This window comes from Cordyceps militaris, assembly GCF_000225605.1.
Source record: "Cordyceps militaris CM01 unplaced genomic scaffold CCM_S00002, whole genome shotgun sequence".
NCBI lineage: Eukaryota > Fungi > Ascomycota > Sordariomycetes > Hypocreales > Cordycipitaceae > Cordyceps > Cordyceps militaris.
In genome coordinates this window covers 4,961,179-4,982,079 of record NW_006271970.1, presented here as the reverse complement: position 1 = coordinate 4,982,079, position 20,901 = coordinate 4,961,179, and the positions used below count along the sequence as shown (strand labels likewise).

At 54.5% G+C, this 20,901-nt stretch overlaps 7 protein-coding genes across 7 annotated transcripts; 4 read left to right on the top strand and 3 right to left on the bottom strand.

The window, feature by feature from the left end:
* Positions 1–430: 430 nt before the first annotated feature.
* Positions 431–1,189, bottom strand: CCM_03489 (trypsin-like serine protease; the record flags this gene model as incomplete). The annotated part of the gene is made up of 1 exon (XM_006668640.1): positions 431–1,189. The coding sequence occupies one exon, from the start codon at positions 1,187–1,189 to the stop codon at positions 431–433; it is 759 nt and encodes a 252-aa protein (XP_006668703.1).
* Positions 1,190–2,264: 1,075 nt separating this feature from the next.
* CCM_03488 (metallo-beta-lactamase domain protein, putative) lies at positions 2,265–3,206 on the bottom strand (the record flags this gene model as incomplete). The annotated part of the gene is made up of 1 exon (XM_006668639.1): positions 2,265–3,206. The coding sequence occupies one exon, from the start codon at positions 3,204–3,206 to the stop codon at positions 2,265–2,267; it is 942 nt and encodes a 313-aa protein (XP_006668702.1).
* Positions 3,207–3,796: 590 nt separating this feature from the next.
* Positions 3,797–4,892, top strand: CCM_03487 (Protein kinase-like domain; the record flags this gene model as incomplete). The annotated part of the gene is made up of 2 exons (XM_006668638.1): positions 3,797–3,829; positions 4,254–4,892. The coding sequence occupies 2 exons, from the start codon at positions 3,797–3,799 to the stop codon at positions 4,890–4,892; spliced, it is 672 nt and encodes a 223-aa protein (XP_006668701.1).
* A 1,215-nt stretch (positions 4,893–6,107) lies between these two features.
* CCM_03486 (class II aldolase/adducin domain protein) lies at positions 6,108–7,125 on the top strand (the record flags this gene model as incomplete). Its single annotated transcript, XM_006668637.1, has 3 exons — positions 6,108–6,320; positions 6,396–6,555; positions 6,647–7,125. 3 exons carry the CDS (start codon positions 6,108–6,110, stop codon positions 7,123–7,125), a joined length of 852 nt encoding a protein of 283 aa, XP_006668700.1.
* Positions 7,126–8,550: 1,425 nt separating this feature from the next.
* On the top strand, positions 8,551–9,071 carry CCM_03485 (uncharacterized protein; the record flags this gene model as incomplete). Its single annotated transcript, XM_006668636.1, has 3 exons — positions 8,551–8,729; positions 8,804–8,921; positions 9,021–9,071. 3 exons carry the CDS (start codon positions 8,551–8,553, stop codon positions 9,069–9,071), a joined length of 348 nt encoding a protein of 115 aa, XP_006668699.1.
* A 628-nt stretch (positions 9,072–9,699) lies between these two features.
* On the bottom strand, positions 9,700–11,933 carry CCM_03484 (GPI anchored endo-1,3(4)-beta-glucanase, putative; the record flags this gene model as incomplete). Its single annotated transcript, XM_006668635.1, has 5 exons — positions 9,700–10,033; positions 10,092–11,073; positions 11,140–11,411; positions 11,469–11,734; positions 11,808–11,933. The coding sequence occupies 5 exons, from the start codon at positions 11,931–11,933 to the stop codon at positions 9,700–9,702; spliced, it is 1,980 nt and encodes a 659-aa protein (XP_006668698.1).
* A 5,887-nt stretch (positions 11,934–17,820) lies between these two features.
* CCM_03483 (oligopeptide transporter) lies at positions 17,821–20,565 on the top strand (the record flags this gene model as incomplete). Its single annotated transcript, XM_006668634.1, has 1 exon — positions 17,821–20,565. The coding sequence occupies one exon, from the start codon at positions 17,821–17,823 to the stop codon at positions 20,563–20,565; it is 2,745 nt and encodes a 914-aa protein (XP_006668697.1).
* Between the last annotated feature and the right edge of the window lie 336 nt (positions 20,566–20,901).

Below are 20,901 nucleotides of genomic sequence, written 5' to 3'. Positions count from 1 at the left end.
TTTTGCTAGCCAATGTTAGCGTCGGCCTTGGTAAAGACGATGCGCACTCTCGCATTACGTATGTAACTCTTCTGCCGGACCTCGCAATTGATTGGAGCTTTAAAGTCTACGAGTAATAATTGTATTAATCCGGGCAGCACCTCAACGGCTCGTCCTTCATTTCTAAGCGGTCGTTCTAAAGTCCTACACTCCTTGGTGACTAGCGGAGATGCAATCAAGAGCAGACAGATAATTCATGACAGCCCGTCAAGAAATCTATTTTATGGGCGGGTAGGATAGGGGCGAAGCGATATATTCTTCCAAGTGTCTATGTGCCACTGTCCCGTGGAAAGTATGTACATAATTGAATCATCCTCGCTTCCGCGAACCAAGCCAGGACCACTAGCCTCGCCTCGCCTCGCCTCGCCTCGGCTTTATGCGAATTCTTTATTTACAGGCCAGTCGTGCTCTTGATGAAGGAACGAATCTCAGCGCTGGCGACGCTGGAGTAAACGCCGGGTTTATTGGCCCGAGCACAGCCAGTTCCGAAAGAGACGATGCCAACAACCTTGCCGCCAGTCACCAGAGGACCGCCGCTGTCGCCAGAGCAAGAATCCTTCTTGCCTTCAGGGAAGCCAGCGCAGATCATGTCGGCCGTGATTGGGGTGACGCTGGCGTAGTTCGTCTTGCAGGTGGCGCGGTTGTAGATGGGGACGTGGACGGCCTGGAGGGCCGTGGGGTAGTTGGGTGTCTCGGTGAGGGAGCCCCAGCCGGAGACGACCGTGTCGGTGCCGACGGCGGGCTCCACGTCGGCCAGGGCAATGGCCTTGACCGTGGTGCCGAACTTGATGGCCGGGCTGATCTCCAGAATGGCGGCGTCGTAGGCGTACGACTCGGAGTTGTACTTGGGGTGGACGACGGCCCGGGTGACGTTGTAGTTGGTGCCCTTGCCGTTGGTGGCGCTGCCAACGCGAATGTTCAGGCCCGTGTAGCCCTCGGCGCAGTGGCCGGCCGTCAGGACGTATTTCTCGCTGATGACGGTGCCGCCGCAGTTGGCCCTGTCGTTGACGCGCAGGTCCACCTGGTAGGGGAAGTCCTCGATCTTGACAGACACGCCGCCCACAATCGCCTCACTCCTGGTGGCGACGGAAGGGACAGCAAAGGCGGCCGCCTGGCTGGCGAGGGCGACGAGGGCGAGTTGGTTTCTCATGATGAAGGAAAAGTTGGCCGAGGAAGGGTTGCTAGACAAGGAAGAGATGGATGAGGCTGCGGATGCGGATGCTGTAGAATAAAGCGCATTTTTTGAGCATGGAAAACAGGTTGATTTATAGACTTGAGATATCTCGACAACCTTCTCATCATCTGCTATATTTATTGCCGGAAGAAGCAAGTCACAATGAAAGTGGCGATGCCCAGGCGCTGAGCCCAAAAAAGTGAGCCCATAAGCACAACAACGCGCATATTCTCTTTCGTATAGGGAGCGATAGGGAAGGTTACATTCTTTGACAAGTCCGCGTTGAAGTTTGTGTTGTCATTTGGCGGACTCTAAGCTTCTTAGGAAGGTAGGAGAAGTAAACCACCACGGACCTTGTTTGATGCTCCACTAGTTAGTGTAGATCGACAAGGAGAGGCAGGTCGCCGTGCCCACTTGCGTTGAGTTTCAGCATCCATTGTCAGAAACGCGGCATAATAAACGACGCGGGTTCCTTTCCAGGCGAGTGCCGTCTGACTCGTCCGTCCCCCTTGGATCCCACATCCCTTCTTGCTCCTGCCGAACTCGTATCTTCGTTTCGTCTTACGGAGGAGGAATGCTTGTGATAGGAACGGCCAATGAACGGGAATTGTGTATATCCGCCAGCCTAAAAACCTATTACACATTTACCATGTGCGCCAGCAAAAGTGGTGGGCACCCACACGAATGCTGGTGCTCTATCTTGCCCTAAGTCTCACACATCCCCCCAGCTCTATAGAAGAACAGGGCTTCTAAGTAGCTAGCTTCTATAGAGGTGAAAATAAGCTCTGTTAGTTCTACTTCTACCTTTATTTTTAGGGAGTAGCCTATAGCTAGTAACGTTATAGGGAGTTAAACCTAGGACCTATAGATAGAGAAGAAGTAATTTAGTATAAAGCGAAGTAGGCCTATAACTATTATATATTTACTATATATGCTAGTAAAAGTGGTGGGCACCTATACGAATGCTAGTGCTCTATCTTGCCCTAAGTCTTATAAAACCTAACTTAAAACCTAATCAGGCCTACTCTAATCGACGGACCGCCCCCCCCCCCTACGCAACCTCTTTGAGCAGCGGGTGACTAGTATGCCCCATGGCGCGAACCTGTAGCTGCATGCTCTCCAGCAGTCTCGTCCTGGCGCGGGTGTCCTCGAGATCGCGCCCCTCGAAACTGCCGTGCGCCGCTGCGAAGCGGTACTGGGCCATGACCGCCCACATGCGTGCCAGCTCGTCCGGCCCGAGCGGGATCATATTGGGATAGCTCCACATAAAGGTAAACGTGTTGCGACCGGGCGGTTTGCTCTCGCGCTGGACGCCGCGCGCGTCTGTCTCGTAGTCGCCCACGCCGGCGAGGGTCAGCATAAACGTGTCGGCGACAAAGAGGTGCCGGTCGTAGAGCAGCACCATGGAGCCTGGGAAGTGGCCGCCGACCTTGATGGCGGCGACGCCCGTGTCGAGGATCGCCGTCTCCGCACCCGCCAGCAGCTGCCGGTGGGCCGAGGCCGTCGTGGCCCAGGCGGCGTCCTCGGCGGCGGTGTAGACGGGGCAGCCAAAGGCGCGCGCCCACACGACGTGCGCGCCGTAAAAGTGCGGGTGGCTGATGACAATGGCCCGCAGGCCGCCCGCGTCCCGGGTGCGCTGCACCGTCTCGTCGTCGAGAAACGTGAGGCAGTCCCAGAGCACGTTGCCGGCCGGCGTGGCGAGGAGCGTCGCGCGCTGGCCGATGCCCACCGCCGGCTCGGTGCGGATGTACGTGATGCGGCTGTCGCCGGCGTACGGCGAAAACACGTTTTGGTACCGCGGGCGGGCGTCTTTGAGCGACGCGACCGTCGTGAAGGCCTGGCCGGTTGCGGGCACAAACTGCCGGGGGTCGTCGCAGATGAAGCACGTCGTCACAGCAGCGCGGTCGGCCGTGGGGAATTGCGTGCCGCAGGCTGTGCAGACCAGCCATTGGTCGGTCGTGGCTGGGTCGTACGGTTCTTTTGCAAAGGCCATGGTTGCCTGTAGCTGTTCATTCATAGGCAGTGGAGGGTTCTTGGCTCAGCTAGGGTCCCGTCCGAGTTCCTTGGCTGCGCACGGCATGTGTTTTGTATACGGGCGGCAAGCGGGGCTTTGCAGCCTATACGGAGTAAGTATCCTTAGCTGATGAATAATATATCGAGGCGCTTTTGAAAAGTCTTGATGACTTGACTTGATTTAAAGCATCACCTGTCTTGCTTACTGGTTTTGAAGCTGAGCGGGGGAGCTGGACACTAGAGGAGACGCCACAGATAAAGCGCGCGGTATCGGCGCTCCGGGGCTCCGCTAGGCTCCGTGTTAGTCGGAACTCCGACGCCGTAGGCTACGGAGTAGATAGGCTCCTGGTTACGAAATACACGAGCTTGGCAGTACTTGCCAGCTTCTCCGTTTGGCTAGTTCGCCGTGCAGGTCAGCCCACCTCCGATGTACCGTTCATCCAACACTTGGCTTACTTGCCGGCATTCAAGAAGTGACAAGAAATACAGAGTTAAATTGCCAAGTAATTTTCTCAATATATACTTGCTATTATACTTCAAAAGAAATTCCTGATCAAGGCATATATATGAATGCGTTTTCGTATTTCCAAAGAACACGAGGCCGTATCCTGACCGCTTGATAGCGAATTCGCTCCCAAAACACGGGGTATTCTGATGGCATCAGCCCCAATACGTCACCCCGTCGTACGACTTGTGCCCGGCATTCACCACGCGCCTCGTGACGGAGCTGCTGCTATGAAAAAATATGTAAAGAAAAATCAAAGCTCTAGGTTGGTCGTATGACCGTTTATTAAAACGGGTAGATGCTCCAAATTTAGGCAACAGCGCCTGCCTACACGTGACTCCCGAGATCTATTCGCTAACAGCGCGCCTGCTCACCTCCTTTCTTCTCGTACAGAAACATGCTTGTCCATGACATCTAATGGACAAAACGATAGCGGACAGCGCAATCCAGGTTAGAAACTTTTCGAATTTTCTTGCTACTTCTTCTTTGTAGTTAAAATTAACATTGACCTTTACCTTCTAGTTGACCTTTGCTGGTTCGCCCCTGCGAGCTTGGGCTGAGCGCGTCGACCGTGTCCATGACAACGTCCTATTCATCACCCTTATTCGCCCTAAATTTATAGAATGTATTTCTATAGGCTTACGTCTCCTGCCTGGCTTCCTTCTTCTGCCCTTGCAGCGTCAGCTGCCACCACAATATTACCTCCCTGGACGTCTTGTTCTCAAGACTCGCAAACCTGGCTGGGATGATGAGTTTGTTAATGAAAAGGTCATGTATAAAAGACTTGAGCCGCTACAGGGCCGCATTATTCCCTGCTTCCTAGGGGATGCAGAGTTTAATAATACACCCTCGATTGTGCTATCACGTTTTGAGGGTGTGCCCTCTAATAAGCAAGGGCTAACTGCACTGCCGGCTGAGGATTTCAAGCAACAGCTTGAGCCTATCCTTCGGGCTTTTACTGACTATGGGGTTATTTATGATGACCCAAAGCTAGATAACTTTCTAGTGGTCAAGGGCAAGGTCAAGGTAGTTGACCTGGAGAGCGTGTGCGAGGAAACTGAGGAGGACCGGGAGTACTCTGTCTATACCCATTGCATACATATTATGACACAATACTCTAGATACTTGGCAAGTCTATCTGATCCTAATAGTTGGTTCTAATATAATCCATCAACACTTCACACACTAAAAATTGTATATTAAGGGAGCAGGTAAAAACGAGTCTCAAGGCTCGTACAGCATATCGCCTAATATTAGTGGCTGTGGCTGTGGCTGTGGCTGGAGGAGTTGTACAAGGCAGAGGCTGCAGCGCTCGCAGCGCTCGCAACACTACATAAAACTTGACGGTGGTTTTCATCATAGCGTCAGAAATGGGGGCAATTCGAAACAACTTTGGCTCTATTTCTGTCATTTCGTGTGAGCTCTGGGTGTCGGTGGAGAGGAAGGAAAAAGTGGCGTCAGTTCCTGGAGATGCCTCTCCACAGGGCGCGCAGAGCGTAGTGTCCTGGCTGAACTTTGCTTGAAATGTGTAGTGATGAAGGATTGAGTTTCATCTATCGGCCATCATGTAAAAAGGTTATTAACAAAGTTAATTTCTTAGATTAAAAGCACACGGCTATACCAGCTCACAGGCCCGTACCGCTTGCATGGCTTGGGTAGTAAACTGCGAACAAGGCTACCGTAATCACAGCGGTACTATACAAATGTTGCACCAAGTCACTACTAATAATAAATGAGGCGGACTCTGCTATTCAAGTCGACCACATCCAATCCCCCTCGTTCGGTTCTTTTAGAAGAAGATATCCGTACATGATGGAAGCGACAGCAGCACTCGTCGCTTCAGGCCGATATGGACCAATTGATCGAAAAGCGCCCGTCTCAAATGGTGACCCACGCATCTCAACACGTTCTGTGGAGGATGGTTAATAATAACTCGATCGACCCCTCGTTCTATTCATGTTACAAGGAAGCATTTTCCTCCCTGCATTGACAAACGAACGTCCAGGTGCCTGATGTGTTACTGACTCGATGTCACGTAGAAATGAACTTGGCTTGATTCATACTGGCCTGCCTCTGCTCTCTTTCAGAATACACTTTACCCTTTCCAGGTAATAATTAAGTAATAAGAAGGCTCTGAACTAGTCATAAAAAGTAGATCATGTCCAGTAATCGCTTCCCCGCGGCCAAATCAAGACCCCGCTCTGCCGGCCAACCATTCCCCCACGAAGCCGAGGTGCTCGACGAATAGTCTAGTGCGTATTGACAGACATTGCAGCTGACGTGCCGTTGCTGACGCTGTAACCATGACCCCTCACAAACATCATCATCATCATCATCATCATCATCTCCCTCTCAAGCAGAGCGATTAACACCACCATGGCCCCTTCAGTCAATCCCAATCAGCCCGCTGGCGGCGAGGAGAAAAAGTTCCGCTACGACTTCTCCGCCAAGGGCGGCTTCCCGCAGCCTCTCACCTTTAAGGATAAGCGCGAGGAGCGCGAGTATCTCAAGGGGCGCCTCACGGCCGCCTTTCGCATCTTTGCCAAGTATGGCTTGAATGAGGGCGTCGCTGGCCACATTACCCTGCGGGTACGAGATCCCCCCCCACTACGTTACTAGGGCCCGTGATGGAAGATAACTGACGCGGATGGATTGCCGAACTAGGATCCGGTTGAGCCGGATACGTTTTGGGTGAACCCTCTTGGCGTCTCCTTTGCGCTGATCAAGCGGTCCGATCTCGTGCGCCTCGACGACGAGGGCAAGGTGATTGACCACGGAGACTGCAAGCTCGTGAACCAATCCGCCTTTCTCATCCACGCTGCCGGTACGCAAGAAAAAAAAAAAGCCCGTTGCCCGCAGGAATCGGCCCATTACTCCATAACTACGCCAGACGCTAACGGCAGAGGGGAAACAAGTGCACCGTGCCCGCCCGGATGTCATCTGCGCCGCCCACGCGCACTCGTTCTACGGGCGGACCTTTTCCGGCCTGGGCCTGCCGCTGGCCTTCATCTCGCAGGACGCGTGCACGTTCTACAACGACATTGCGCTGTACGACCAGTTTGACGGCATCGTGCTCGGCGGCCGCGAGGGCGACGTCATCGCCGCGGCCATGGGCGGCAGCAAGGCCGTGATCCTGCGCAACCACGGCCTGCTGACGGCGGGCGCCTCGATCGAGGCCGCCGTCTTCTGGTTCGTCGCGCTCGAGAGCCTCTGCCACTCGCAGCTCGTCGCCATGGCCGCGTGCGCGCACCCGGGCGTCACGCTCAAGGAGGTCGGCCATGCCGAGGCCCAGGAGACGTACGACACGCTCGGCCAGCATGCCACGGCCTGGTTCTCGGCAAAGCCCATGTTTGACCTTATAGCGCACGAGACGGGGGAGGACTACCTGCAATAGGTTGTTGCAAGAAATATTGATTCTGTTTTGTCGTACATGTGTAGGAAATGGAACAAGATATGTACGCATTCGGATCGCGGGTCTATTTGGAGTGGCTAGTGAGTCAGTGACGCTCAATTTGACAAACTTACCCACTTCGTTACGTGTCTACTGTAACTAATAGTTAGCCACCGTATACATTTTCGGCTGGCCTTGGCAAACGCGGCTGAAAGAATGAATTGGAACATGGATAAATCACATATTGTGGCTGAAAGAGGCTGAACCGCGTTGTTGTAGGAAAACTCTCCGAAGGCCGGGCTTCACCGCTGCCGACATGTTTAACTAGTAATTCAGGCTCGTGGGAGAAGCGGACTTGCCATTGCAATGCAATTGTTCAGCTGTTGGGGGCTGCAGGAGCTCCCTCGGCTACTTTGACCAGAATCAGGCCATGTAGCGGAGATGTTTGTTCGGCACATGGTCGAGATGGACTGATCTGTCGGAATCTGCTTCCTCTCTGTTGTCAATGGACCGTTGCTGGGCCATGGGCTCGTTTGTGCACGAACAGCTTGACAATGGGCCATTATTGGCGATGGCTTGTTGCATAATCCGTACTAACAAGATCATAAATTATCATCAATTCCCTAGCTTAAAATTGAACGCCACCGCTCGGGCTATCGCTACCAGACAGGCGGTGCCTCGTTGTGCCTTGGGCTGCGCGGAACCAGGCCACGGTCTTGTTGTTTTCCCCGTTCAGGCGATAGCTCGGGGCGTGATTGGGTGGCCTGCTCGGAGACGGACCTGTCACGATGCAGTGTTGGTGCACAATGGGCTCTCCGACTGTTCTTAGTGAACAACTAGTCAACAAAGACAGAAAACTCCGCATACATGACTGCTTCTGCCCGCCCAGCTGAAGTCGCCAACACAGACTATCGACTCCACTAGTCGCCCGCCTTCCCTGTCCCCAGCGGCGTAGCTGAGAAGCCTCGAAATTCAAGCCCTGCCCATGCCCCAGCCCATTTCTCGTTGAATCAAAGTCTTGCCTGTTCTAGACTTTGAGAGCCTCAATGCATGCGAGCGCCACCTGTTGGGCAACAACACGGACATGGCTTGAAGCTGAGCAAAGTAACTAGGGGCATTGATGAAATTAGCAAACAATACGGCTTATGTATTCGTAGACCTCTGGTTTATTGGTCTCGATGGGCGCATCGGGAGTCAACGTGGCTAGCGTTGCATTGGAGAAGCGTACCTGGTCGAGAGCTCCTCGGACCGTCTTGTAAACAGAGGCGTCAAAAGCCGTGTGGATATTCAACGCCTCGAGCATGAAGATGTAGATGTATATATAGATGCATCAATGCCTCCTCTGCTCATGGTGACATCTTCTCCCTCCACAACTCACCTCCTCCCCATCTCAACTCACCCCCTCAAACCAAATCAACACCAAGCACCATGCAGACCTTCATTGGACTCGTCGCTCTGGCCCTGCTGCCTTCCGTGCTGGCCACCGAGTGCGCCGCCGACAACTGCGCCCGCGCCGTCACCGGCACCCGCCGCGGTGATCCCTTTGTCACCCAGGCCCAGAGCGACTGCAGCCACTTCCAGCAAAAGACCATCACGGCCCCTGCTGTGTAAGCAAAAACCCCCCAGAAAAGAACCCGCCGTTCCTCTTTTACCCGTCTAACGAGTTCTCGTGCCTGATTAGCACCATCACCTCCACCGTTGCGCCTCCGTGGTACGCCACGGCCTGCTCGGGCACTGTCCGCTATGCTAGCGCCTGCTCGTGCTGGGGCATCACCGGCGATGCCGTCACCGTCACTCCTGTAAGGCTACCCGTCCCGTCTGCGCTTGCGCCTGTACCTTGCCATAGCTGGAGGCCGGCTTTCACGCAACGAATCGGTACTAACATGGCTTTGTTATAGACCACTACCATCACCACCACTCTTGATGCCGTCCCGAGCTTTGCGAAATAAAGGATGGAAAGGACATGGCAGGAAGGGGTTCGTTTTCATAGAAACATAATCACACCTCATTAGCCAATTGACTTTTGTCTTTCCAATATCGCTCGAATTTCGCTTCCGGGTGGCAAGTGACCAACACCTGTCTCTTGCTGCGGGACATGGGGTCAAGAGCGCCTCTGAGGCAATGAGCGATTGACTGTCATGTCGCCATATAGTGACCCTGTAACTGCGAATTGTTTACGACACAATTATCATAAATCCTGTCTAGTCTGCGCAGATTAGGTGGCAGCGCCAGGCTGACATCGCGCGGCCAGCGTACTGGTGCGAAGACGCCGCATCAGAGTGGTTGGCGTAGACAAGCAGGTGCATAATATTAATTAAATTAGACTATTGATGGTGACAAGACTATTCGGCTTGGCATCTCCACAACCGATCGGTAGCTTAGACGGTGAAGCGAAATGTGTCTCGTTTTGGGTTTCTTCATAGTACAACAATGAACGATGGATTGGAAAGAGAAACGCTGCGAAAAAAAACATAGTATAGCAATGAGCGATCAATTGGAAAGGAAACGCCTTGAAAAGGCCTAGTCAAGCTTGCCGCTAGAAGCAAAAAATATATCCAGGTATAGTCAAGCGCATCATCAGCAAATGGGGTAACTGGGCACCTGGTCCATCGTGCAAGTGCCCCGACTTACACAGTCATCGCTGCGCTTTGCGCAGCTAACATACAGCGACTTGAAGCTCCAGCCGCCGGACCAGAGCGAGCGGCACGTATTCCTGCTCGCGTAGCCGTAGCCGAACCACTTGCCCGCGCAGCCGGGCTGTTCCCAGTAGCTGATGCGGACCTCGCCGTCCGGACAGCTGCCGGCGGCGGCGATATCCAGGCTGCCGACCGCGCAGCCCGTGTCGATGCAACTACCGCCGCCGACCACCACGTCGTTGTGCACCGCCCGTGCAGTCGGCGCGGTACCGCGTCTTCAGGCTCAACGCCGCGCGGCAGGTCCCCACCGCCGGCTCCGGCGCCGGCACGCACGTGCCCTGCTCCACGCAGTCCTGCGCCCCCGGCTCCGCGCACGACACCCACAGCGACCGGAAGTTCCACCCGTTGGACCACAGCCCCCGGCACGTGCCCCGGCTGCCGTATCCGTACCCGTACCAGTCGCCCGCGCAGTCCGCGTCCTGCCAGTAGCTCAGGCGCACCCGGCCGCTCGGGCAGCTGCCGGCGGACGGGATCTCCAGGCTGCCGACGCCGCAGTTTGTGTTGACGCACATGCCGTTGCCGCGCGGCACGCTGACCTGGTTGTTCGCGCTGCCGGCGCACCCGGTGCTGTAGTGCGTGTTGAGGGTAAACGCCGCGGCGGAGGCAGTGCCGCCGTCGTAGTCGATGCTGGCGACGGTGCCGAGAATGGTGCGGTCCGCGGAGAGCAGGTACGCCTTGTACGTGCCGGCTTTCATGGTGCTGGGCGGCTTGATCTGCAGCGAGCCCGCGCTCTTGTCGGCGTACGCCCACGCGGTGCTGCCGGACTGTGGCGCCTGCGCATCGGCGACGGGCCAGATGCCGATCCAGTTGTCGCTGGCGGGCCGGCTGGCGGCGTACGTGAATGTGAAGAGCGGGCTGCTGCTGTCGAGCGAGAGCTGGTCCTGGACCACCTCGGTAAAGATGCGGATATCCTTGATCTGGAAGAAGAAGTTCTTAAACGCCTGCGGGTTCTCGGCCACGTAGTCGATGCAGGTCGGCGCGCCGGTCACGGTCTCGCAGGTCGGCCCGCTCTTGCCGTCCGCGGCCAGGGCGGACCAGAACTGGGGGTTGCCGGGGGGATTGCCGCAAAACGGGAGGGTGAAGAGCAGCTTCTGGTCGGAAAAGGCCGTCTCCGTGTCGCAGCTGGGCTTCTTGAGCTGCACCGAGGGCGTCCCCCACGACGACGTGTCGGGCTTGTCGGCGCCGATGTTGCTGGGCGCCGCGCCGATCGGCCAAGTGTACACCTTGATGAAGTCGCTGGTCCATTCGAGGGCCTCTATTGCAGGGCGAGGATCCGTTAGCAATTGGGCGTCATGTTAGTACAATTGGGCTGGAGACGTACGGATGCCGCCCTGGGACGAGCCCCAGATTCCATTCTGAATCTCCTCCGACTGGCAGCCCTGGTTTAAAAATTGATGCACGCCGTCTTGGAACGAGTTGTCGCAGTTGCCGGTCAGGACCTGGGCTGTCTGGGAAGACTGGTCCAGGACGCACTTGCCGATGGCGCTGCTGGGGCCGACGTGCAGGGCCACCTTGTTCGCCGGCGCGAGATGCCAGCCCTCGTATAGATCAATCTCGCCGGCCGTGGGCCATTCGCCGGTGCCAACGGTCCAGCTAAGTTGCAGTCAGTCATGCAACTCTCGGCCTCAATACGGACTCGTTCCTGCTTACTACCCGGACCAGGCACCGCAGACAGGCTGCGGCATGTGGCTGAACCGTGTGATGACCAGGCCGTGCTTGAACGCGCTCTTGGACTGGACGCGCAGCGTGGGCCGTCCCGGGCCTTTGACCTGCGCAGGCAGCTGGTTGGTGTAGTCGACGCCGAGATAGACCTCGCCGTTCTTGACAGCCGCAAGCCCTTTGTTGATGGCGTTGGTCTTGGTCTGGTATGTCACCCAGGACCAGTTGTCGTCGGGTTGGTCCGTGATGGTGCCGGTCTTGCGGAGCCGTCGTTAGCTTCTCCCCAAAATCCCGTGCCAAAAGTCGAGAGCTTGGTAGGCCGCAACGTACCGTCTGAAAGTCAAACTCGTCAAAGAAATTAGAAGCGTCATACGTCTTAGACAGCGCGTAGCTCCGACCCGCGGCCTGGCCGGCAATGGCGAGCACCGCGAGGGCGCAAGACACCAACGACGACATGTTTTCAGGCGTGTAGCAAGGAATGGGCTACAGGGTGCAGTGCAAGATAAGTGATATCAACAAAGTCGACTTAGTGGCAGCAGAACACGCTTCGGACGCTTCTGGTAAGGGGGCACGTGCCGGGTTATATTCCCGTCTGTAGTCTTCTCCATTGGCGGGGCTTGGGCAGAAGCAAAGGACCAGACTCTTCTTAACCAAAAGTATGCTATTACAGACGGTCCTTTTGTGGCGCTCAATAGTGTGCTAATGGAATGTAGATTTCCATTTCAAGAAAGCCTTGACCACCACCATGGGCTTCAACCCGACCAACCCCACTCACCCCTGCTTCGACAGGCACAGGGCGAAACTAATTGGGTCATTGTTGAAGACGGGTGTTGTTCCGCGTGAGTCGTCATTCGTCAGCGTGCCTGGCGAGTTGGGATTTTCTGGCCATCCGGCAACACCGCGATGCTTGTTGGTACTGTGGCAGAGGACAACTTGCAAGCCGAGTGACTCGTTGTCTTCATTTCGGACATGTCCACAGAGTAGTTATTGCGCCACAATTGAATCCTTCTCTGCTTTTAGTATCCGTATTCAACGCCGAGTGGATCAGCTGGTGGTAGCCACAGCGCCCTCCTTTCCAGATTTAACGTTAGCCAGCACGATGCCACCTCGATTACTGCTCCCAAGCTAACTAAGATATAACTACGGAGTACACAGAGAAGCGTGGAAACTTGCTCTCTCGTCGGGTGGAGAGTTGCTGTTGCATCAATTCGGAACCAACAGCGCTGACAAGTGCAACCCGGTTGCCTACGCATAAATGTTCCAGCATTTTTGGACATTCACTCCCATTGATCAGACGACACTCACGAACCGCTAGCACACCACCTCAGCTCATGGTGGAGATTTTCTTCAAGTTACCCCTGGCCATCACCTCCCTTGCCGCGCTCGCACAGCCTTACCGTTACATTGCAATTTCCACTATGCAACCGCCCAGGTGGCTTCGAGACCAATTTCCAGATCACAAAGCCTCGTACTCGACCATCATGGGAGGGGAGGCGCCGACGCCCGAGAGGCATCGCAGGCTATTGGGCTTAGTGCGTCAGATCATTCGCTAGCATGGGATGGCCGCAACGAGTTTCCTTGCAGCATTTTCTTTGATGGAGGAATGCCAAGTTTGGACTCACGTTGTGATCGACTCTGACCCACCATGCAAAGGGATGACAGCTGCGCTAATAACGTGCATGCATCAATTAGAAGCACTCTACAAAGCAGGCTACCAGATCAGTCTGGAGTTGTAAATGCAGGAAATGTACGAGTTCCTTTTGAAGAGAACATACGTCCCATATGGCATCAGGTGAAACTTTTTTCTTCTAAATGCTGAAATTTTTACAATCCCCGCAAAACGAAAGACAACCCAGCGGAATCTACGGATCACATGCAAGTGGGTTGCGTCCATTGTACCCAGTCGTCGTTACCCGTTCCGGGATGCTTTGCATTTACTAGCATAGATGTAACTACATCTTCAATTGGAATTTCTATGGTGCTTGTTTTACCTGAACTGATGATGGATGCTCACTGTAGCCGCCGGATAATACATTCGAGGGGCTCGCTCGGGTTGTCCGCAAAAACCTTGTTGCGCTGACGGATCAAGAATCTCAGGACACTAATAAATAAGATATCAGAAATTATTGTGAGATGTAATGGAATACTCCGAACCGGCTTTTTCCGTATTTACCGCTCAAAGTTGTTGTAAGTCATCACCTGCCCGATTGCTACCCTACACCGACCCTGTACGGCAGGCGAGCCGTCAGAGATGACGAACAAAATTTCCTTTTTCCTGTATAGTATGCCTGTATCTGTTACGGTCGCTCTTTGGATGTAACATGCTCGACGTAATTAAGCCCATATACCCAAACTCAGAGAAAAACGAAGCTGTTTTGGGAATGTACGAGCTCAAGCCAGACGGATATTTTGCGATCAGGCATCGCCTTTGTGAGCAAGTATTCAATTAAGACTATACATTATGTTGCTTAGTTCTCCTTACATTATTTATTAGTAGCCGTCCAGCACTTTGCATATCGTCTGTGAATTACTCCCGAGATGCATACGACTACCAGTCCTGCTCGGGACTCTGGTACTACTGCCATTCCACTAATGACAGAGCAGAAAACAAGCCTGAGAGGAACAATGTAGGGTAAAGTACATAATCAGAAGAAAATTTGTTAAACTCTTATCTTTGTAATTTTAATTGCACTGGGTCTATTCCAAAGTGGAAGCAGCTTCCGGTACAACGGGCGCCAGGCGTCAAGTATCACTTGGCTATTCAGTTCCTGGTAGCGGCCAAGTCGGAAAAGTTCGAAAACTACATACATAACACCTAAATCGCTAGTATAGCACTCTAGGATGCCAGAAACTTCAGGTAATCGTCAGTTTCAAGACCACAGTCTGGTGGCCGATAGGATTGACGATGGCCAGGGAAAGCATATGGTCGACAACAACATAAACTTGGGCAAGCTGCATTGTGACAGCCGAAGTCGAGTTGAAGTAGAACAGATTCAATAAAGTCCTTCGTTTGGACAGAGTAGATGTAAAGCTGGGGCCTGTATATTTACCGTCTGTGTAGAGCCGCCTCCCCTCCTGCATCTCTGTCCGGTAAATCACAAGGGCAGCCATTTTATTTCATTGATAAATCAACATCCTAGCCCAGTTAAAGCTGTGGCTTGGACAGGTAATACCAGTCACTTGCTCTGTTTGCGCTTTCCGGCGCGGTCCTTTCCGATTGTCTGTAAAGACGGCGGGAAGCCGGATTCAGAGCACATGAACAGGCTTATATTGTGCGGTTCAAAGATGACCTATGCTATTTTCGCAATAGATAGCAAAGTCAAGTGCATATTTACACCTAGGAAATGACATGCACCAAGTCATCCTAGACTCGTACGACCTAATTTCTCTCTGGGTCTGTTCATATCACTTATTCACCATGTAAATCTTGCCTTGACTAAACAATTACATCTATTTTGATGTACTCGTTTCCACAAAAATACAGGAATGATTCGTTATCAATACGTATCCCTCGCAAAATTATATTCAGGCACTTTACGTATCGCAAGGTGGTGGGTTGATAGAGACGAGTCCACCGAGGGAATGGGGTCTGTCAGTATCGGCCTATTCTCGTAGAATGGACGTCGGGGATTTATCTAGATGCCGTGATACGGTGAAACGACGAGTTACAAGCGGTGGATGATGAGCCGATAAAGGAGCACATGCGAATTCAAGCAAGCATGTCACCGGCGACGGGCAGGCACGGAAAGGCGAGGCTACAAAAGTCCCACTAGCTCAGAATAGCCCGTCAAGCGCGAAACAAAAATCCCCTCTGGACCGGAGCATGTCCCAATTAGTAGGATAAATGATCATACAAGTGCCGCACTGCCGACTTAGCAGTTGTCATTAACGCCACAGGAAGGTCAATCCTCAGCCACGGCGACGCTGAGATGGGAAACGAATCGCGTGGTCACTGGTTGGGTGAAGCGTGGGATGGGATGTGACACTGAGTGGGGTACATGATTTCTTGAAAGAAATCATGTAGCATCTCTGCTATTACTAATAAATGCCTGGGGGACACGCGAGTCTAACAAGCTCTGAGCCAGTTCGTAATAGTGTGCGGTGGTCCAAGGCGGTACGACCCCGTAGATCTCTCCGTTGCCGCTGTGGTACGGCGGGAGGACAAGCTCAACAAAGAAGAATAACCCAGCTATCGGGATAAAATGGACATTGTAGACGCAAGAGGTAAAATTCCCGAAAAGGCTGCGTGGCTCCTAGCCGAGTAAGAGGCCAAATTCACCCGCAGCAAGAGGATGCAAGTATGACGTGCCAAACTCTTCTAGTGGCTAGACTATTGCACTCAAGAAATAAGCGAGTGGCGTGGATAAGCTTGTGACATATTATGTAGATTTTTGTGCAGGATTTAGTTTACTGTGGTCAAGACACTATCGTGATGTGCTGGCAGAAAAGAGTACAGGGAGAGTACAGGGAGAGTACAGGGTGAATACAGGGCACAGAGAGGATACAGTGAAGACCCCCGATGGTGACTGCAGTGGCATAAACTGTCGTTGCCATCGGCTAGGGGTTATGATGCCTCTGTAAAATTTTGCCTTGGTCATTTTCTGTAATAGTGTGCGTATACGAATTAATGATTTATTATTTACATAGTTGTGACTCTGCACCCCGTTTCCAGGGTCGACGCGCTTACTGCCAGTGCCACATCTTCAGCAGGAGCTATAATAAATAGATTGGGTCATCACACATGCCACACATCAATCGGCAGTATAAAAATTTATAAACGAGATTCGGGCGAGCAATATGTGGAGAAGACCGTTGGGTAATTGAAACCAGATATGGCGGAATATCAAACTTTTTCCCCCCCTTGTTGCTATCCCTCTCGGATCATTCAGCGATGAAACAGAAAGACAGGTTACAGCGCCACCAACACCAACCCCAGCCGCCCCCATTCCGACGCCCAGATTTTCCAGTAACTAATTATGTACATCCGTCCACGAACTTTTTACGTGATCAATCCACCACAATAGGTTCCGTGCGGGGAAAAGTGGGAGCAATGGTTCCCGGTGGCGGAAGACCAGTTTGTTCTATTTTGTCTCTCCAAGCGCTTCCTCTTGCCAGGAGGCCTACGTACAGAAGTAATAAAAGCCATCCGAAAAAGACATGACGGGGGCGATATAGAATGTCGACTCGGATATTGTCCGAAAACGGCAAGTGTCATGCACCAAGGAAGCAAGGTGAGATTGCCGTGCAGGATAATACCATGTTTCCAGTATTATCTTTGGCAAGGGAAAGAGGCCGCTGATTCGTCGCCCTGAGCTGAGAGACAACAGGCCACCACTCTATCCTAGCAGCAGACGCACGGCTTGCCTTGATTTTCCATCGCCATCACGTAACTACCGGTGTTGTGGCGATCCCCCGGCCGCCCAGCGCCACCAAAGGAATGCCCAGACGGAAGTCGGCCATAGTCGACGCCTGCCAAAGTCTTGGCCCGAGCAGTCTGAAAAGCTGGGCGATTTGATTTTCCTTGGCGAGCTAGTTACTGAAAACTGTATGTACACAGAGTTGCTGGCAGCTTGTCGCCGCCCCCCCGCGGCTAAAGGGGATCAAGCCCCCCCCTCCAAGAACAAAAGTTCCTGAGATAGCTAGGGGCCAACTGCCTATTCCGTGTTAGCTATCGAGCTGAATTCGCGCCATCGCCCGACAGGGGTCTTCGGTTGGACAGATGCCCGGCCCCCCTCCCCCCTCCACCAACGGCCTGATAACAGAGAAGCGCTTCAACGTCAGCCGCTCAGACTCTTTGGCAACGGGTGGCGCTCTTGTTCAGACCTTTTTCAAGACCCTTGAGCTTCCAACGCGATCTCTTGGCCCCCCCCCCTTGGCTGCCGGTCAGCGACCCCGTTCCGTATCGCACTAGCGGATACAGTAGTTCGAATTCGCTTCTGCTCTGCCAACAAAGGCCCCTTTGCTCAAGGGGATTTTTGTTCTAGAGGCTGAAATCGGACCGCTCAATAGGAAGGTGGCCTGCGTCGAGTCGTGCCTATGCGCAGTGTTGCGTGTGCCGCTGTTCCGCGCCACCAAACCTGCCCGTCGCCATTCAAACGCTGTGTTGCATTACCCAGTCGTTTATTGGCCACCGCTATTTGGAACGTGGACAAGGCAGTCTTACTTTGGTTATATACTACCATGCCTCCTCGGCTCACCCCCAAGATTCCTGCATCTCATCTCGTGTGTGTGTATGTGTGTGCCTGCGCAGAGTACCGCCGCCTCTGCTGCTCCCGGCGCCCTCGTATTAGCCCTTGACACTTCCTCTTGACTTCCCATCTACACCCCAGAACCCCCCGCCGTCATGACGGAAAAGACCCCCTACGAGCAAGACATTGTCGCGCACGACAATGGCTCGCCGCCGCCGCCCGCGCACCCGGACGGCGTCGAGCACAAGACGGACCTGAACCACGTCGTGTCGGCCTTTGGCGGCGACGGGCACGACGCCGTGGCGCCGCGCGACGACCTCAAGCTCGTGGTGGACCGCGTCGACGAGATTTCCACCGACGAGGCGCGGCAGATCCTCACCGACATGCTCGCGTACCACGAGTACGACTACAACTTCCCGTCGACGACGCGCGACCGCATGGAGCAGCTGCTCGCGGGGCCCGGCGACAAGGGCGCCGAGGAGGACTGGTCGCTCGAGATCCGCGCCGAGGCCGCGCTCAACCGCTTCTACTCGCCGTACCCCGAGGTGCGCGCCATCACCACGCCCGACGACGACCCGGACATGACGTGCGAGACGGTCCGCGCCCACCTGCTCGGCTACGTCTGGGCCGTCGTCGGCCAGTTCACAAACGCCCTCTTCCAGTCGCGCTTCCCGAGCATCACCATCACCTCGGCCGTCATCCAGATCCTGCTGTACCCCTGCGGCCTGGCCTGCGCCTTTGCGCTGCCCGACTGGGGGTTCACGGTGCGCGGCCAGCGCATCTCGCTCAACCCGGGCCCGTGGACGTACAAGGAGCAGATGCTCAGCACCATCATCTTCAACGTCAGCCTCTCCACCGCGTACGTCTTCTACAACCTGCAGACCCAGGAGATCTTCTACGGCGATAAGTGGCTCAACCCGGGCTACGGCATCCTGCTGCTGCTCTCGACCCAGATGATGGGCATCGGCTTCTCCGGCCTTATGCGCCGCTTCGTCATCTACCCCGTCGAGGCCATCTGGCCGAGCGTGCTGCCGACGGTGGCGCTCAACCGCGCGCTGCTCGTCGGCGAGAGCCGCGAGTCCATCCACGGCTGGACCATCTCGCGGTACCGCTTCTTCTTTGTCGTCTTTGGCGCCATGTTCCTCTACTTCTGGATCCCCGACTACCTGTTTACCGCGCTGAGCACCTTTGCGTGGATGTGCTGGATCGCGCCCAACAACTTCAAGGTCAACCTCATCACCGGCTCCCAGGGCGGGCTCGGCTTCAACCCGATCCCCACGTTTGACTGGAACATCATGAGCTACGCGTACCAGCCGCTGCAGACGCCGTTCTTCGCCGCCATCCAGCAGTTTGCCGGCGCGCTCATCGGCGGCCTCATCATCATCGGCATCTACTTTACCAATATCAGCAACACGGCCTACCTGCCCATCAACTCGTCGGGCATCTTCAACAATACTGGCGGCCGCTACGAGATTAAGAAGATTCTCGTCCCGGGCACCGCCATCATCAACCAGACGGCGTACGAGGAGTACTCGCCAGCCTTTTATTCCGCCGGCAACCTCATGCTGTACGGCGCCTTCTTTGCCTTTTACCCGCTTACGATGGTCTTTATCTGCCTGGACGCCTGGCGGCCGCTTCTGCGCTCCTTCAAGTCCATGTTCCGCTCGGCCATTGCCCTGATCCAGCGGACCATCTCCGGAACTGCCCGCACCGCCAAGGCCGTGGTGACGGGTCGCTTCCGCGAGGCCGGGCAGCACATCCACGCGATGGCGAGCTATGACGATTCCATCTACGACGGCTTCGACAACCCGCTCACGGATCTCATGCGGGCGTATCCCGAAGTGCCCGACTGGTGGTTCCTCTCCATCGCCTTCATCGCCTTCATCTTTTCCATCATCATCCTGACGACGTGGACGCAGCTGGACACGCCGGTGTGGACCATCTTCTTCGTCATCGGGCTCAACCTCGTGTTCCTCGTGCCGATGAGCTACCTGTACGCCATCTCGGGCACGACCGAGGGCCTCAACGTGGTGACGGAGCTCATTGTCGGGTACGCGCTGCCGGGCCACCCGGAGGCGCTCATGTTCGTCAAGGCGTTTGGCTACAACATCAACGGCCAGGCGGACAACTACCTCGGCGACCAGAAGATGGGCTTCTACGCCAAGGTGCCGCCGCGCGCCATGTACCGCGGGCAGGTCATCAGCGCCGTCATCACCGCCCTCGTGTGCTACGCCGTCGTCGACTTTGTCGACCACAACATCGAGGGCATCTGCACGCCCGGCCAGAAGCAGCGCTTCACCTGCGCCGGCTCCGCCGTCGTCTTCTTCTCCTCGTCCGTCGTCTGGGGCGCGCTCGGGCCGCAGCGCGTCTTTACCCAGATCTACCCCGCCATCAAGTACTGCTTCCTGCTTGGCTTCCTCCTGGCGCTGGTGTGGTGGACGGCCAAGCGATTTGGACCGAATGTGCGCGCCGGGGCCAGGGCGTCGCTGCCGGCTGGCGTATTCGGCCTGCTCAACCTCGGCCTGTTTGTTCCGCTTTCGTGGCTCAAGCATGTGCACCCGTCGCTCGTCTTCAACGGCATGATTGGCTGGGCGCCTACGAACCTGTCGTACTGGATTGGCGGCGTCTACGTCTCGGTCGCCTTCATGTGGTACCTCAAGCGCTACAAGCTGGCGTGGTGGGAAAAGTACAACTACGTCCTGGCTGCTGCGCTGCAGGGCGGCGTGGCGTTTTCGGCCATCATCATCTTCTTTGCGGTGCAGTGGAAGGAGGTTGACATCAACTGGTGGGGTAACCTTGTGAATGGAAACACGATGGATGGCGGCGGCGGTGATAACCCGCTGGTTCTGTTGACGGAGATGCCGGCCAAGGGTTACTTTGGACCTGACAAGTGGTATTAGTGATGACGAGCCGCCAGCATCTGGGATATGCTAGCTATGTTTATGTGAGAATAATGAATAGTGATTTATAAGAATGAATAATTTCGATACCTTGACAAACCAAATTAAAGCTATGTTTTGGCGTAAGATGTTACATCGGGTACTATGTAGTTATTAATAGATGCTGAAACGCCCCGTCCCTACTTAAGCACATTGCGAAGCGTCAGTTTAATAACTCTGTTGCATAACTTTATACGCTAATTATTAAGAAGATTGGCGCCAAACCGATAGTAAGACACCGTTACCAGTGATGTAACCTGGAAGTACTCCGTACATAGTGAGCTAAACCCCTCATCT